Source organism: Pyxicephalus adspersus, chromosome 4 (assembly GCF_032062135.1).
Source record: "Pyxicephalus adspersus chromosome 4, UCB_Pads_2.0, whole genome shotgun sequence".
Classification (NCBI taxonomy): Eukaryota; Metazoa; Chordata; class Amphibia; order Anura; family Pyxicephalidae; genus Pyxicephalus; species Pyxicephalus adspersus.
In genome coordinates this window covers 30920966-30938028 of record NC_092861.1, presented here as the reverse complement: position 1 = coordinate 30938028, position 17063 = coordinate 30920966, and the positions used below count along the sequence as shown (strand labels likewise).

The 17063-nt window shown below is 39.0% G+C and overlaps 1 protein-coding gene across 8 annotated transcripts in view; it reads right to left on the bottom strand.

The window, feature by feature from the left end:
• The window catches only part of AGFG1 (ArfGAP with FG repeats 1), a 47238-nt gene extending 34596 nt beyond the window's left edge, over positions 1-12642 (bottom strand). For 3 of the 8 annotated variants that reach the window (XM_072407708.1, XM_072407710.1, XM_072407714.1), the window contains exon 1: positions 12372-12641. In XM_072407708.1, coding sequence (XP_072263809.1) covers positions 12372-12538 — 167 coding nt within the window. In that variant the 5' untranslated portion in view covers positions 12539-12641. Of the gene's footprint in view, positions 1-12371 lie in introns of all 8 variants that reach the window. The other 5 variants (XM_072407707.1, XM_072407712.1, XM_072407709.1 and 2 more) reach the window with 4 other exon arrangements.
• Positions 12643-17063: the final 4421 nt, after the last annotated feature.

Genomic DNA, 17063 nt, shown 5'->3' with positions numbered 1-17063 from the left:
GCTAGGGGGAAAAAAAAAAAAAAAACATTTTTGGGATGCAATTCTATTAATTGATGTCCATGCAATTCCTCGTAAATCATGTTCCCTGCTGCTCTCTCAAATTGACAAAATCTTCGGCATACTTTTTTTTGTTACTTTCACACTACTACAGCAACACCCCAGAGGTCATAGCTGGATTAACTCTTGTTTTCCTTTTGTAAAATCAACATCTTAACATTCAGCTGGGAAGTTGCAAAAGAACTTCCCTTTATCAACTGAGCAAGCGCTGACAGAGCAGAAAAGATATGTTCAGGTTTTTGGAGATGCTAAAGAGTTAAATTAACTTAAAATGTATGTAAACCTAATCTTCTAAATTTCACACATACTTTAATATGCTAATATAATTTCAAATGTAACTTTACTGCCTTTATCTTGCTGTGCTTGTTGAGTCATTTTCAATTCTGGTGAGACCATGATATGCGTCTGTATCTATTGCTTATGAATTCAGAATGGACTACAAGAGTCCATTTAACACGCACAGCAAAGACGTGTCCTGGGTACTGGGTCAGGCAATGCAGCCATAAATAGAGTAAACGCATATAGACGGATGTGAATGTAGGACATCCACATTACCGGAATGTGGCAAAAGATTTTTTTGTCACTTATTAGGAGCATCATGATCTTGTGTCAGAACAGGTATGCCTGCTCCCAGGTGAAATGGAAATCTAGCTCAATATAAGAAAATTCCCCTGAGCTTTGCATGGAATGATGAGCACAAGCAGAGAAATGCAAGCTGAAGAGAACGGCCAGAAGCATCACACATAAATCTGTCTGCTCCAGGTGAATCCATCACCAGCTAAGACACAGAGAGATGAGAAATCAAAGTCAAACCAAAGGCATTTCATGCAGGCAGCAAACAACACAAAGACAACTATTAGGCTGATTTAATAAGAATGGTTTGCAATAGGCAATACACTGCAGGGAATTTTGGCTCACAACCCATAACGACAGTACATGCAAGCCATCACTTCTATGTTCAGGACATTGTCTGTCATGGGCTGATGAATGGAAATGCTCCTCAATTAATCTAAAACAGATTTAGTAATTTATACATTTTAGGTATATTGTATATTTGCAGCATTTTGCAACCATTAGAAGTCAATTGCTACTACATACTACCATATACTTCGAATCATAAGATAAGCCAATTGTTGAGTAATTATTGCCAATATTAGCGATTGATTTCCAGTCACTTCATAAGAACAACCACACTACCAAAAACTTGTCACTGATGTGGACATAGAATTGGATATATTTTCCCATGTTAAATAAAATGCATGCTAATAGAACATGTACAGGTATTTATTAGCTCTCAGGGGTCACAGCACTCCTGAAAACGACCTCAATTCCAGAGCAATGAAATCATCTTTGGTCAAAAATTATCTAGGTTTAGCATCTACCTCCATTCCCGAAATAAGATACTAGCTCAGAGATGACACGATAAATCTTGGTGTCTATGCAGTTCTTGGCTGTGCTGCAACATGCATCTTCTGCTACTTTTCACCTTTTCCACAATGATAGGAGACTATGGTAATGTTTCTTCCTGCCTTCAGCAGACATCACTAGGCAAAAATCACTTAACGATTAAACTTTATTTATAAACCGGCAACATAATACACAGCACTGTATATTTAGTTTATTGCAAATGAAAAATACTAACAATGTGACAGGAGAAGCTTTGCATTTATTATTGTTGGAATAGAAAGTTTATTTAAATATATTTTTTCATGTGTATTGGAGCTAGGACAAAGAAGAATTTTTATAACACTACTGTTTGCTTCATAACAAGACCCAGCCAAGTTAAAGCACGTGTCCACAGAGACAAGTCACTTCTGCATGTTTAAAAAAAAACCCATGCTCTTCATTTGCATAAATTAAGAGTGATTTTCTGTGTTTTACATAACCTAGTAAAGTATTTTTAACTTTTTGACACTTTTACAGGAAATATACAAATGTGCTTCTTTCTGTACAGATATGTAGGTGCTGCACAGTTCACGCTACATTCTTTTTACATTGATCCCCCTGGGTGGGGGGTTTCTGGTAAGTATACGTAAAAGTGACTGAAAACAAATGATGTGCTTTAGATGCAGGCCTTAGAACAGGGAAAGTGCAAACATAGGCCAATTGCTGAAATACAAATTAATAGGTTGTATGACCTGAGAAAAAATAGGTAGCCCTACTCATATGGTTTATAAATTCATGCTTCCCTGCCAGACACTACAAAGTCCTAACAAATTATTTTACATTGAAGTCAAAGCAATAGGGCTTGGGCATATAGGGAACATATGACCCTAAACTACCCCTAGCCTTAAACCATTCAGTGTTTGGTGTTCAAGTGGCAAAGCACCAGGACCAAAAATAGGGCACATGGGTCAGTATGAAGGTTCCAACCACCAGTATAAGGTTGGTATGTTCCTGGAATCTTTACAAAGCTTCAAAGGAATTAGGATGGGAGACATGTTCAGAAAAAGTAAGACTTTGGATGGCTAACAAAAATACATAAATGGTTTTCTTTAAGCATGTGTAAATAGAGGCCCGAGGCACAGACACAAAGCCAAATCAGATTTAATTTGTTATGAATGATTAAAAAAAGTCATGCTATATATATATATATATATATATATATGGACCTCTAAAGTACAGGAAAGTCTTTAATGATTACAAAGTGTAGAAAACAAAACAATGCCTGCTCTGATGCTTTGGTAATAGGTAAAAGTTTTTTTTTTTTTGTTTTTTTTTTGCAGGCATGCATAGCCATTATAGACCATTGGCCTTATATGTCAGCAGAAAACAAAAATCTGCAACCACTGTTTTGTTCCTCAACGTCTTTACTTATTATCAGGGACATAGCAGAATAAAATATCCCTGCACATTGGCATCCCTTGTTCTGCACAAGATTATAGGTAGGTCACATATCAGGGAAAAAATGTCTTTGTGTTTATAGACAGACCATTTTGTGAACCTGTACGAGTAGTACCAGGAATAGAATAACGTTGGCCTCAGATAATAAGCTTCATCTTAATAATAGGCCATAATAAAATAGATGTAATGTACTTTGAACATTTTTCTCATTTCAATGCCTTACATAAGTCAGCTTCTCTCTTGAAAAAATAAGCAAGATGTTTTTGGGTGTAGTCCCCCTTCTGTACTATGTCATGCCCGTGGATTTTAAAGCAAACATTTATAGTGGACATTCCAAAAATGAATGCCAATGAACAGAATGATCTATAGGGATGTTGGCTAAGAGGTGATGCAGCTCCTTTCCTGAATGAGTAGCATCATTGTACGTGTACCCTGCGGTACAAAACAGAGGTGAAATGTACATTCTGTCCAGCTGCTTCTTTATATCCCTCAGGAATATAGAAAGCACAGAAATGTACAAAAAATACGTTTAATGCAGGAAACCACTTGAATTGCTGGAATTCCTGTCAGCCTCACAGCACTGGGTGGGAAGGAGCGTGCAAAAAAATGTGTCAATCTTTCAATCTGAAACTATAGGTGCCTACAGAGAACATTTGCTAAATAAACTGCTCAATTAAAATATTTTAGGTTTATAGGCCCTGCTCAGTTCACTGCAAAGTTTTTTTTTTATTTTTATTGGTTTAATCTTAAGCTAATCTTTCAAGCATCTTCATACTACAATGATAGCATTCATATTCACATTTTTTTTTTTTTTGTTAGATCATTTAGTTGGGGGATTTTCCATGATTGCACAGCTGAATGGTCAATGTCTATGGGCAACTTTAACTTGGCAATACATGAGCAGTCAAGACCTCAGAAAGAAAGATTTTATTCAATATTTGCACTAAAAACATTCACATATTTTCCTGTAAAGTCAGGTCACATAATCCTGCAGATCTGCTTTTGATTTGGAAAGCTGCAGCCAATTTCATTACTGTAGCAACTGACAAAAAAAAAACATAGTTGCTGCAGTTAATTCAGCTTCCTAACTGATATTTGGCTTTGATTGAAATCTATTTTAACCACCAATGTTAACTACAAACAATTGCCACTCTAAAACAAGCTTTGTGACTATTCCCAGCTTTCCCAAACTGGAGTGAGAATATTTGCTATTGAAAACCCAGGAGGAGGAAGAGCTGGCACATCTCTATGTGCTGCAAGGGCTCAATGAACTGAACTCCCTGCACGTCAAATGAAAAAATAAATATGCAATAAAAAAAATTCTTGCTTATTTTATCCTATTTAATCTTGATCACTGTGGCGATCTTTTTTTTTTTTTTTTTTTTTTTTATAGTGAATGCAGCATGCCAAGCCATTGTGACACATCTAGGTATTACCATTTACAAAGGATTATAGGACTCTCTCTGACAATCCTATGATTTCAATGGGGCCATTTTTATTCAGGAATCAGGTTCAGAGTCTACCTCAAGATGTAAATCCTGATGCCTACAGAGTTCCTGGCTGTATTCACAAATCTGTCACGGCTACTAACTCCTCAGCTCCCGACTTTCTGAACGGTAAAACGTTGCAGTCCGATTACTGGGAAACTTAAATGTCTGCAGAAGACGAAGAGCATCATCTTAAACCAGGCAAAGTTGCTGAATGGATTTCATTGCTGAAGACTGATTTTTGCTGTATAATGTAGCATGTAGAAATGTATAAATTTAGGCATGTAAAGGTATTGACAGGTCCACTTTAAACAAGCTTACTAACCAACAATTGCATGGGCTGCAACAAGATTAAAAAAAGAAATTGGCTAAAACGGGTAAACTCAAATCCGGGCCCAATTACAAATTCTGCCCGCTGTTATAACAATGTGACTTTGTAAAAGGTAAACATTAACAGGGTTTTTAAATACACAAGAAATGTGGAACATGTTGACATTTTCATGAAAGTAAAACACACCACAACCTGTTCGCTGAAAACTGGTTCATCAAGAGAAGGAAATACTGCACAGAACAATCTAGCATGTTCCAAAGATAACCTGTTCTTTCACTTTGTTTAAAGATTCATGGAGTCCAATGTGGAAAATGGTTTTGATTGTGCTAACACAATGTAGCCTAGCAGACTAAATAAAAAGAGAAATGTTATAAACACAAACATGTACAAAGCCTATAGAGCAGACTCTCAGATACAGGTCTCAGCCTGGCTTTGGACAAACGAGCAGTTGCTGTGTATGTACCTATAGACCAGGTTTACATATGAAATCAGACAAGGAAGCTTTTCAATTATGGAATCTGAGTTCAGGTCTTTTCTGCCAGGACAAGATAGAAACAATATAAGTCTGCCAATCCTTCTACATGTGCCCAAATGTAAAAAAAAATAAAAATAAAAATAAAAGTTCCTTTTCACATAAAGGACTGCACAATCAGAATCAGAATCATGGAGATCTTATACAGAACTGTTGAGTTGCTTCTGAAGTCACAGGCCATCATTCTTTAACATGTGTTACTCTTCAGAGGACCAGTGACCTGGAACAAGCATGCGGCCTGCGAAGTGCTGGAAGAACTAATATAAACATACATGTCCCAGGTCAGTGACCAGATAGCGGAAGAAGGATCCTTTCATCATGACTTGCCTAGATATGGGGGGGCACTAAAACTGCACTGAAGTCTCCCGGAAATCGAGGACCATGATAAGTACTACTTAAGACACCCCAAGTCAGTATCATCTACAGAGCATCTACACCTGTCTAATTTCAATCTAGTTTTCCAGTAATCAGTAGTCAAATTTTTTAATAAACTAAAAGAGTGAATTCAAGTAAATACTACCATGTTCTCCTCTCGTTTAAATGGGTTTACTCTGGGCACTTGGGTTTCCTTCCACATCCCATGGATTGGGAGTCCCCTTTAAAGGACAGTTAGTGACATGACTATGGACGACGTGAAGAGCTGCAAAATGTAATGACGTCCTCACTCATAACCTCTCTAGAGCTGCCCCAACTCTCTGGAATGGTCTTCCTCGTCCTATTCGGCTTGCTCCTACTTTCTGCTCATTTAAAAGAGCACTCAAAACACCATTTTTTTCAAACTTGCCTACACATCTTCTTCTGTCTTTTGAAACCATCGCTACTTCCCACCACTACATATCTCCCCCATCCTATTGTGTGTAAATTCCCCCACCTACTAGACTGTAAGCTGTTCGGGGCAGGGTCCTCTCCTCCTGTATCACTGTCTGTATTAGTCTGTCATTTGCAATCCCTATTTAATGTACAGCGCTGCGTAATATGTTGGCGCTAATATATAATAATAATAATTGTCCTTGTGCATTTCACAAGGGAAAGGTAAATTAATTCCTTATTCACAGATTACTAAAGTAAAATGATGACTGTTTTTAATTTTCAGCTGTGACAACCAAAGAGAGCAAAATATATTATAAAGGGTTTCAAATAGTAATTGTGCGACATGCTTTATTACTTAAAGCCAGAACTACAAAGCAGTAGGGATAGCTGAACCACAATTATAGTGCTGGATAAATTATAAAGCACAGAGATGTGTTTTACAGATAAGTCCAACACTTTGCCAGCTTTGGGAGTCTGAAAACGGCACTAATAATTGAATGAGTCAGACAGAATAAAACAAAGCAGAAGCAGCACCCATCACATGACCTGTCACTTCTGGTTTTCTTCCAATCACAGAGCTCCCTTTGATTCCTTAACTCTGTGGGGCTTCATCAGCTATGAATCATGGCCCAGGTGTTGGTGATGAAGCAAAGTAATAGTGAAACCTATATCGTTCTAAACTAGTGCTTCAAAAAACTTAACCTTTTGTCATTTATGTGAAATCCCATTTGGCTCTCAGAGGTTTCAGATGTGCAAGATTACCATCGACTGACCCAATGTTCAACCATCATGTGTGACCCCCATCCAATACACCTACTACATCCTGTTGACATCTGCACATTCAAATTGTTCCATCTACAATACAATGTTCTGCTTGGAGACAACAGAACAAAAGGTCAGGGAAAAATACCTGGACTGGAAGATACGGAACTAAAGTCCCACTTTAAAAAATTCATGAGCAGGAATGTCGATATTGCAGAACAGGACAGCCAATTTCCCTTCTTCAATATTCTGTCTAACCTACCCGATCATGCTGGGGAACTGTCAAACACTGTTAACACCCCTGCTTAAATTCCTGATGAGCTACCAAAAACAACGCCATTCTCATCCCATGTTATAAAGAGAATGTTGGAGGGTTTGGGTTATAATGCTGCTCCTCCAAGATACAGTACGCCGATACCCTAAAGCAGAAAATGTGTCACTGGAGGTATCAGCACATAAAAATAGGGCAATACAAAAAAAAATCAAGCTGCAAAATATTAAAATTTTGTTCTTGGAGTAGGATACAATTTGATACAAGTATGAGAAGAAAACAGCAGATCTTTATTACATAAAACATGACTTATCATTTGAACAGCAGACAAAAATATATAGCACCAAAAACTGCCAGTAATCTGCTTGCCAGGAACAACTTGTCCATCAGTATTTCTAATCATCAGCATGAAGATTTGATCTGTGGCATTTACATTGCTTTCCCCAGAAGCTGGAACATGCAGACAAATTTAACAAAACCGAGCGCTGAAATTCAAAGCTGCAAGCCTGCAACCCAGAAACAAACACCAATTCAGAGTGATGGTGTATTGTGAAGAAACATTGGCTGAAGAACACAAATGTGAGGAATGGCTGCCAAATCATCACACATCACAACATGTTGTGAAGGATTAAAGCCACCTCAATAGCTAATTAGCACTCGGGTTCTTCTATCGAATAGTATGACGTGAATACGGAGAGAAATGGAACAAGTGACCAGTTCATGGGAAAGGAGAAGCACAAAAGACACAGCGGACAATTCCAATGCCAAAGTCAGTGTAGTCTGGGACGGGATGGTAATGAGCTTCTCCAGTCAAGCACCAACAGACTGCATTTTGTATTTCTCAAAGTGTATTGTATAAACATTCTGCATGAAGCTGGGCTGGTTGTAAGCGACTGGTTCCTAGCAAACACAAGTGAGTGTTGTGAAAGGTTTAACTTTGCCCTAGGGACATGGAACAACCACAGTTTAGAAGGAAATCATCGGCATAAACAACTAACATGCAAACTGCCATCAAACTGGTAATATTTATCAATAGGTAAGGGCAAAATTTTCCTGTAAAAATCTTATCTTCAGGTGACCTAAAAATCAAGTTTTGTAAATTCATAAGGTTTTTCTATGAGGCATAATAAATGGCTATTTATTTTTTGTAATGTATCAACTCCTTTGTAGATTGTAAGCTCTCCAGGGCAGGGTCCTCTCCTCCTCCTGTGTCACTGTCTGTATTTGTCTGTCATTTGCAACCCCACTGAATGTACAGCGCTGCATAATACATTGACGCTATATAAATCCTGTTTATCATTAATATTAAGCTAAGCTCCCAAATGTCTCCAGAAGAAGTTACTGCAGCACACGTCAACAATTCCAATGAAATATTTATCTATGCATTGATCAATGTGTGGGGGACATGAAAGATGGACATTCCAAAAATGAGAGCAGAAGAGAGGGAGCCTTTATTATTACACCTTGATGTTTGCTATATTTCTTCCACTATACATGCCTCGTTTTGTTTAACTGAACACATGCACATAATAACACGTGACCAGTATATAAAATATACTATAATATAGATTATAAAAATCGCCAACCAATTAGTTTTGCAGTTGATCAGCTCAGCTGGAAAACCTAACCTCTGTTCTGTGTAACCTTGATAAGCCCTTCCATAAATGGGAACATACAGCTGCGAAATATTGATAAATACGGGCTTTCAGATTAGGACTTGAGGGTTAATGAATATGCAAAGAGTAAATGTCCAACATACAACATGGTTCCACATAAACACACTATCTAATGCCAGAAATCACCAAGCTATCAATTAATGGATACAAGCTTGCTTCGTTTAGCACAAATGTTTAGAATAAAGCCCTGTGCCTAGGATCACTAGGTGCCTAGCTACCATTCACATAACCGATATGAGGTGCATAAACTCTACTAGCAAAATATAACATAGTAGTACATTGATTACACCACCCAGCAACTAATTTTGTTCTTTAATACTGCATCATATAAATTTATTATATAATCTGCATTAGAAGCTGCACCTCAACGAACGAACGAGTTTTCAGTAAGCATCTTGCTGGACCTTTCCACCAGCCATGTTCTGCTTGCACTGGAGAGAGACACAGAGATGACATTGACAGGGGGGAAGAACAGGGAATACAAAGTATGGGGAGCCTTGTAATATCAGTGTTGATATTGCAATATCAAGACATGGCAGTCACTGGATCACCTTTACAAAAGATGCCAGGGCAACAGAAGGCAGATTATAAGGGTTAAGACCCTAAAGAAAGTAAAAGTACCTACAGTAAGTAAACCACAACAGATCAGATATTACTGTTAGGCTGAATTCACACTGGCAATGAGGTTGCGAATAGGGGCTGCACTGAGCTATATACTATTATCTCTGTCACACGTGCAGACGTCGATTCTTTTTGAATCAGTGTTGCCATACGTGTGCGCAAGGGAGCCACGCAACCCTGGAGCATGTGAGAAGCTAGTTTTACCAAAAAACAAATGTTACTAGAAGTCAGTGAGTATTACTTGGATAATACCGGTAAGAAGCCAAATTGTGGGACAACAAACTAAATACTTAAATATGAATGAGAACTGCTACATTAAAGTCCAATACGAAATAGAAATACAAGATGGTTTTCAACCTTGGAAAGAAATAACAATCGGCAACGCTGTATGGTTCACTAGGAGAGGATTTCCACTGTTCAACCAAATCATGAAATAATGAGAAGCAATGACAGCTGACATAATGGAAACTGTTCACCATATACACAAACAGAAGAAATGTCGGAGGCATTTATAGTCAGATTAGGGGACAGCCTCTGTCTAGTTAGGACAACAGGTGTCAATATATTGACAACGACAAGTACAGATTATTATTAATAATATTGGATTTTCTTGTTTTATTGTATCATTTTCAACCTCTATTTATTGTACAGGGGTCTATTATATGTCGGTGCTATATAAATACTGTTTAATAATAAAATTATTTTCCCAGGGCCTTTTGGTTGGTTGATCACTTTTAGGACAACACAAGATCTGGTTATGTTTAACTGTGCTGTAGATCAAATGAGGGCTAACAAAAAATTCAAATCCCCATCCAGTACAGAAGCTCTTACTTCTTTCCAACATTACCAATGACCTACTGTCAAACATTTCCATAACACCTGCCAAGTTGCTGATAGACATTTAGTATAAGGCAGGACACCGCAGCAAATAACTTTTTTTTTAATCACTGTGCCTAAAACAATTACTAAGCTCAGGATGTCATTCACAGCAATTCAATAATCAGATGACAAAGTGACAGCCAACCAGCAAGAACTTCAATGCAGTGACCTGACAGAAATGTGTAGCCCCCTAAAGGTGTTCTATTTGCTGTTCTCTAAATTTAAAAATAGATATGAATGGAGATTATTAATATTTACCAGGATTTTTATAGCACCAACATATTATGCAGTGTTGTACATTGAATATTTCAAGTTTCTAATCAGTGCAGCATGCACAGGTGACATTCCCTCTCAGCAATGCAACTATTATCTCATTTATAGATTGACAATCACCCAATTCAATTAACTCGACAGACCCGGGAAAACTGCAATTCCTCGAGTTGAAGAATACCCATTAACCCTCCCAGTAAGGTGTACAAGTCTCATTAAAACATTATGTATGCAATGATCCCCAGCCGGCTTAGTGTGCAGAAATAACAGTATCCATTCATGATCAGGGCACAACCACTGACCGGCAGGAAACCGAGGAATAGCAAGACATTTCTCAGCCCTGTGCAGATAGATATATATATATATATTATATTTATTACTAGAGACACTGATACCTCAATATAGGGAAAGGACCCCACTATGAATGAGGGACCCCAGTATGATCAGTGTGGCACAATGACAGGAGACCAGGTAAACATATAAAAAAATGACATTCCTCAGTCATGTGCAGTCTTAATTTAGACCATGAAAACCCGATATAGAGACAAAAAAAATGTAAATAGAGAACCCCCCATATAGATCAGGTCTGACAGGCAATAATCCAAGAAAGAACATGACATTCCAAAACCATGTGCAGCCATATATAAACTTCTACAGGTATTAATAACCCCAATATAGGTAAAAACCCCGGTATGAATAGGGGATCTTATAATAATCGGCGATTGCTAATACATGGCTCAGCTTTGTATATAAAGCAGTAAATGGAGCAATATGGACACTATAGAGAAAAAAAAAGACTCTATACTGATCAGACCTATATATGAGGTGTGCATTGACAGAAATACTAGGACATAAAATAACGTTCCTCAGCTATATATGAAGAACCATATATACCTCAATATAGGGAAAGAACCCCCAAAATGAATGGGGGATCCCATAATGATTAGAGATAGCCAATCCCAAGATATGCCTTATCCATGTACAGCAATGTATAAAACACTATAGAGGAAAATGTGAGGGTTTAGGAGATGGGCAAGTTAGAAAATATGGGTTTTGGGGGCTCTTTTAAAGTAGGAGCAAGCTGAATAGGTCAAGGAAGACTATTTCAGAGAGTTGGGGCAGCTCTAGAAAAGTCTTGGAGCCGTGCATGTGATGAGGTTATGAGTGAGGAAGTCATTATTAGGTCATTGGAGGAGCAGGGAGAGCGGCTAGGGGCGGGTTTTCCTATCAGGTCAGAAAGATAAGTAGGCCAAGAACTATGGGGGGATTTGAAGCACAGAAGGAATGGGGGCACCATACTGATCCGGGAAATAAATTGCCATTTCTCAGCAGATTTGTACGATATTACCCCAGCATGAATTGAAGCTGTTAAGGCCAATACACAGACAAATATCAGGAATGGCTCAGCTGTGTATGGAGTTCTATAGACACCGACATGTGGAAATAGAGGCCCCCCATGTTGATGAGATAGGGGTACCCATCATGACAGGGGGGTAATAAAGACAATGTAACGCCCGGCCAGGGCAGGAGACCTGAATACCCCAGTAGAGGATAGAAAGCTAGGCTCAGGTCTGTGCTGGCAGGAAATGATAGAAATTCCATGACATTCCTCAGCCATGTGTACCATGAGCAGCCTAGGATGAATGGAGGTGTCCCCATTATGCTCTGTATTGGGGACACCGGCACTGACATTAATAATGACATTCCTATGTAACCCAATCACTGCCTGCAGCCCCCCCAGCACCGAGCCCCCCTCAGCCGGGATCTGTAGGATGACAGGCCGTATGTGGAGGCCTCAGCTCGGCCTGTCACTGACCAGGCAGCTACTCACAGGATGCCAGAGCACGACGTGCACACAAACGAGCCGGTCGTCATATTGGCGTAGGTCGGGCCGCGCTGGTCGCAGTCGAAGCACTTGCGGTTGTGAGGGAGGCTCGTCATTTCCCGCAGCAGCTTCAGGTGCTTTTCCTCCTGCTTCCGCTTGGCGCTGGCCGCCATGGTGGAGCACCGGGCGGGGGCTTCACACCGGGAGACACCGGGCGGCACCTAGCAGGCACAGTCAAGGGCCAGTGACGTGTACAGTGGGCGGAGTAGTGAGTGACGTTCTGAAAGGCGGGGCGTGGTGACGTCAGGGGCGAGGCGAGAATCACATAGGGTTGGATAATACTGGGTGGGTGTAAGAGTGAACTTTACTGAGCCTTCACGGTGAAGAGAGAAGGCGGAATCAAAGTACACCAATCAAACGTCATGGGGAGGGATCCGGAAATTGCACTGGATACTTCCGGATTCCTTCACTGGTTGCCTAGGAACCATAAGGAAAGCAAGGAGGGGTGTTTATCCAGGTGTTGCAAATATCTATGTTTCTGCTCAGCTTGGAGACCTAAACCTGGCTTTGCTCCTCAGAGAGCATGGGTGCAATAATAAAGCAAGTGATAACTTTTTAAGGATACATGTCCTGAAACAGACATAGGGCTCCCACTGCACTACTCTGCATCCAAAATTGCTGACTGGGTGGAAATATGCAAATAGCCAATACCTGCATGGACCAGAGAGGATCAGATATTTAGGGCAGAACAAAGATCCATTTTTATCGCTGTGATCAAAATAATAATAAAACTTAAGTAAACTCAAAAGTCCCCCAAAACAAAAAAAATACATTTACCTTCAATCCCGCAGAGCAGTCGATCAGTCCAGAGGTGTCTTCCATCGTGTCCTGTGTGGTCCCGGCATCAGTCTCGGAGCTAGAGTGCTAGGTGTCGCCATCTTCGGCTCTTCCTCCGGGTTCTTTTTCCTACGTCACCCAACACAGGCATGAGATCGGGTGACATAGGTTAGAAAAAAACTTGCCAATGTTACTGCACATGCGTGAGATCAGCAATTTTTTTCCTTCTGCGCATGCCCAAGATGCTCAAGCATGCGCAGAAGGAGCACCCAAAATCCTCCCGGGTTGCATGATGTAGATATCCCAGGAGACTTTGCGCTCCCATTCATCCCTTTGCGCCTAGGCGATCGAGAATTAGGGGGCAGTGCTGCACCCTTTTTTTTAAAGAAACAAGCAATCAGTTTTTACTTTATATAAAGGGATTGTCTACCCTTTTATGTAAAGTAAATATTCTGAGTTTAGGTACGCTTTTAATTTAATACAAGGCTTCAATCAATATTCACAAACACTTCAAAGTCATTATCACGCATATGTCCAATGGTAAATCACATTGCATTAATAAGATGACAGCCAAATACTTCAGTGACCTGACAGCAATGTGCAGCCTCAGTTATCATTTTCTATCATCAATTAAAAAGTAGATATGAATCTCCTAGATTGTAAACTCTTCGTGGGCAGGGTCCTCCCCTCCTCCTGTATCTGTCTGTCATTTGCAACACCTATTTAATGTACAGCGCTGTGTAATATCTTGGCGCTATATAAATCCTGATTAATAATAATATGAATAGAGACTATTCCAAGTCACCGATCAGTGCAATGCAATCATTATCTCAGGAACGCTCATAGATTGACAATAACCCAGGCAATCTTCAGTTCCTAAGAAAAATTAACCCTCCCAGTAAAGTGAATGAGCCTCATTAAAACCATAATGTATAAATTGATCCCTGCTCGGTTTAGTTCTCAGGAATTTATAAAACATTTGACATTCCCTCATGGGAATAAACTACTGCCATTTAAACACATAGACCTGGAAGATTACCTGTTTGATAAATAGAGCCCCTAGGCTACGTACACATGTGCAATGGTTCTTGTCTGATAATCAGCTCAGGGCTGATATCAGATGAGAATATTGTGTGTGTATAGTGCTTGTAGTCCATCGTCCGAATGACTGTCCTGGCAAATCCACGGACTTCGAACAATCGTAATAGAAGTGAAGGGGAGAGAGCGCAGCACGGTGCCACTCCATCGCTCTCCCCCCTCCCTTCTTCATAGAGCGTAACAACGCTGTATGTACAGCACTCATCCATGCGTCGTGCAGTCATTTGTTGTTGGAAAGAATTGTGAAAGATTTTTTCCAACGACAATATTTGCACGTGTGTCCTTAGCCTTAGTGTGCAGAAATAACAATGACTATGCACATGATCAGGGCAAAACCCCAGGAAATAACAGGACATTCCTCAGCCATGTGCAGCCTCTAATGAAGCACTATAGAAATGTATACCCCTAACCTAGGGAAAGAACTCGCCTAATAATAGAGGAACCTCGATACTGATCAAGCTTGTGTTTAGCACAGGAAACAGGAAATACCATGACATTCCTGGTAGGATAGCCAGGAAGCTATATTTTCAGAAGTAGCTCAGACAGTATCAGCTTCTCTAAAAGGCAATTAGCATTTTAAGTTTTCTTGCCTCTCACAGCATAGATTTCCCATTATGCAGAAGAGTTGCAGAAAAGCACACAAATGAGTTTTGTCATTTGATGGTTTTCTTAACTGCATTTGAAGACACATTCAAAGTATGCAAATTTTTCAAATTTTCACTGACCTTTATGTAACAAAACGATGGACTGGTGTTTCTCTTTACTTATTTAAGATGTTCACACCGTAATAGGGTATAACCAGAATCAATTAGGGCTATTCCCTGTATAGAATTCTGCACCAACTCTAAATCTGCATAACACAAGTGATACTCTTAAACACAGTCAGAAGGCAAGAAATTCCCTAAATTAACTCTTGACAAGGCACAAATGTTAATAGAAACTTTTCCAGGTGACCTTATGAATCTGATTGAGAGAATGGCAAAAGTGTGCAAAGCTGCCAATAAAGCAAAAGGTGGCTACTTTGCAGAATGTAAAATATAGAACATATTCTGGTTTGTTTAACGTGTTTATGTTAAAACATAATTCCTAATGCGTTCTTTCATGGTTTTGATGTTTTCAATAATAATTTACAATGTGAAAAAATAAAGAAAAAACATATAATGAGAATGTGTGCCCTTGTGATTACCTTGTTGGTTTAAAGAACAAAGTGTATTTTTTGATTACTGGACAATGACACTGTAAATTGGTTGAATTTATCATTAATCACAGAAGGCTAATGCTTGTACCTTAAAGGAGCATTGAATTCCTTGAAAAGAAAAGTATTAGACTGATGTTTGATTGTTTTTTCTTTTTGATCACTGGGGTGTTGGTTTACCAACATTGGAGTACTGCAAATGGTGGTCAATTCATCAAAAGTGGGGTACTGAATTCACACTCTTGGTTATGAGCAAAGATTGAGCAATTATTTTGGTCAATATCGATACATTAAAAAGATTTTATCACAGCCATAAGGAAAATAAAGTCATTTTTGGTCAAGTAAGTAAGGAGTGGGCAATCTAAATATGAAAAACGTATTCTCATGTTTTAAATGGTATCTTCCCATTTCTTTTCCTTCCCCTTTTTTGCGCTTTAAAGTACTAAAGAATTTTGATGCATGATATATCCTTCTAAAGAAGCCCTTGGGTGAAACGTGTAAAGGACAAGAATTTGAACTATATAAATCATATAAAAAAAAAACTAAAATACATGTGATATGATTCCATGAAGGAATTTATGGCGTAGAATCATTTAATGTAGAGAGGCTCTGTGCTTTGAAATGATTGTTTTTAATGTTTAAGAACATAAATACATTTTGAAAAACCTTAAAAAAAAAGCACAGTTGTATGTACAGTTAGGTCCATAAATATTTGGACAACTTTTTTCTAATTTTTTTCTAACTTTTTTCAGGTTCTGTACATTACCACAATTCAATTTAAATGAAACAACTCAGATGCAGTTGAACTGTAGACTTTCAGCTTTATTTCAGTGGGTTGAACAAATAGATTGCATATAAATGTGAGGAACTAAAGCCTTTTTTTTTAACACAATCACTTCATTTCAGGGGCTCAAAAGTAAATGGACATTGGACTCAAAGGCTATTTCATGGTCTGGTGTGGGCGATTCCTTTGTTATGTCATTATCAATTAAGCAGATAAAAGGCCTGGAGTTGATTTGAGTGGGGGTGCTTGTATGTGGAAGATTTTGCTGTGATCAGACAACATGCGGTCAAAGGAGCTCTCCATGCAGGTGAAACAAGCCATCCTTAAGCTGCAAAAAACCCATCCGAGAAATTGCTACAATATTAGGAGTGACAAAATCTACAGTTTGGTACATCATGGGAAAGAAACAAAGCACTGTTGAACTCAGCAACGCCCAAAGTCCTGGACGTCCATGGAAGACAACAGTGGTGGATGATCGCAGAATCATTTCCATGGTGAAAAGAAACCCCTTCACAACAGCCAACCAACTCTGTCCAGGAAGTAGGCGTATTGATATCCAAGTCTACCATAAATAGAAGAATGCATGAAAGTAAATACAGAGGGTGCACTGCAAGGTGCAAGCCACTCATAAGCTTCACGAATAGCAAAGGCTAGATTGGACTTTGCTCAAAAACAACTAAAAAAGCCAACACAGTTCTGGAAAAACATTCTTTGGACAGATGAAACCAAGATCAACCTTTACCAGAATGATGGCACGAAAAAAGTATGGAGAAGGCGTGAACAG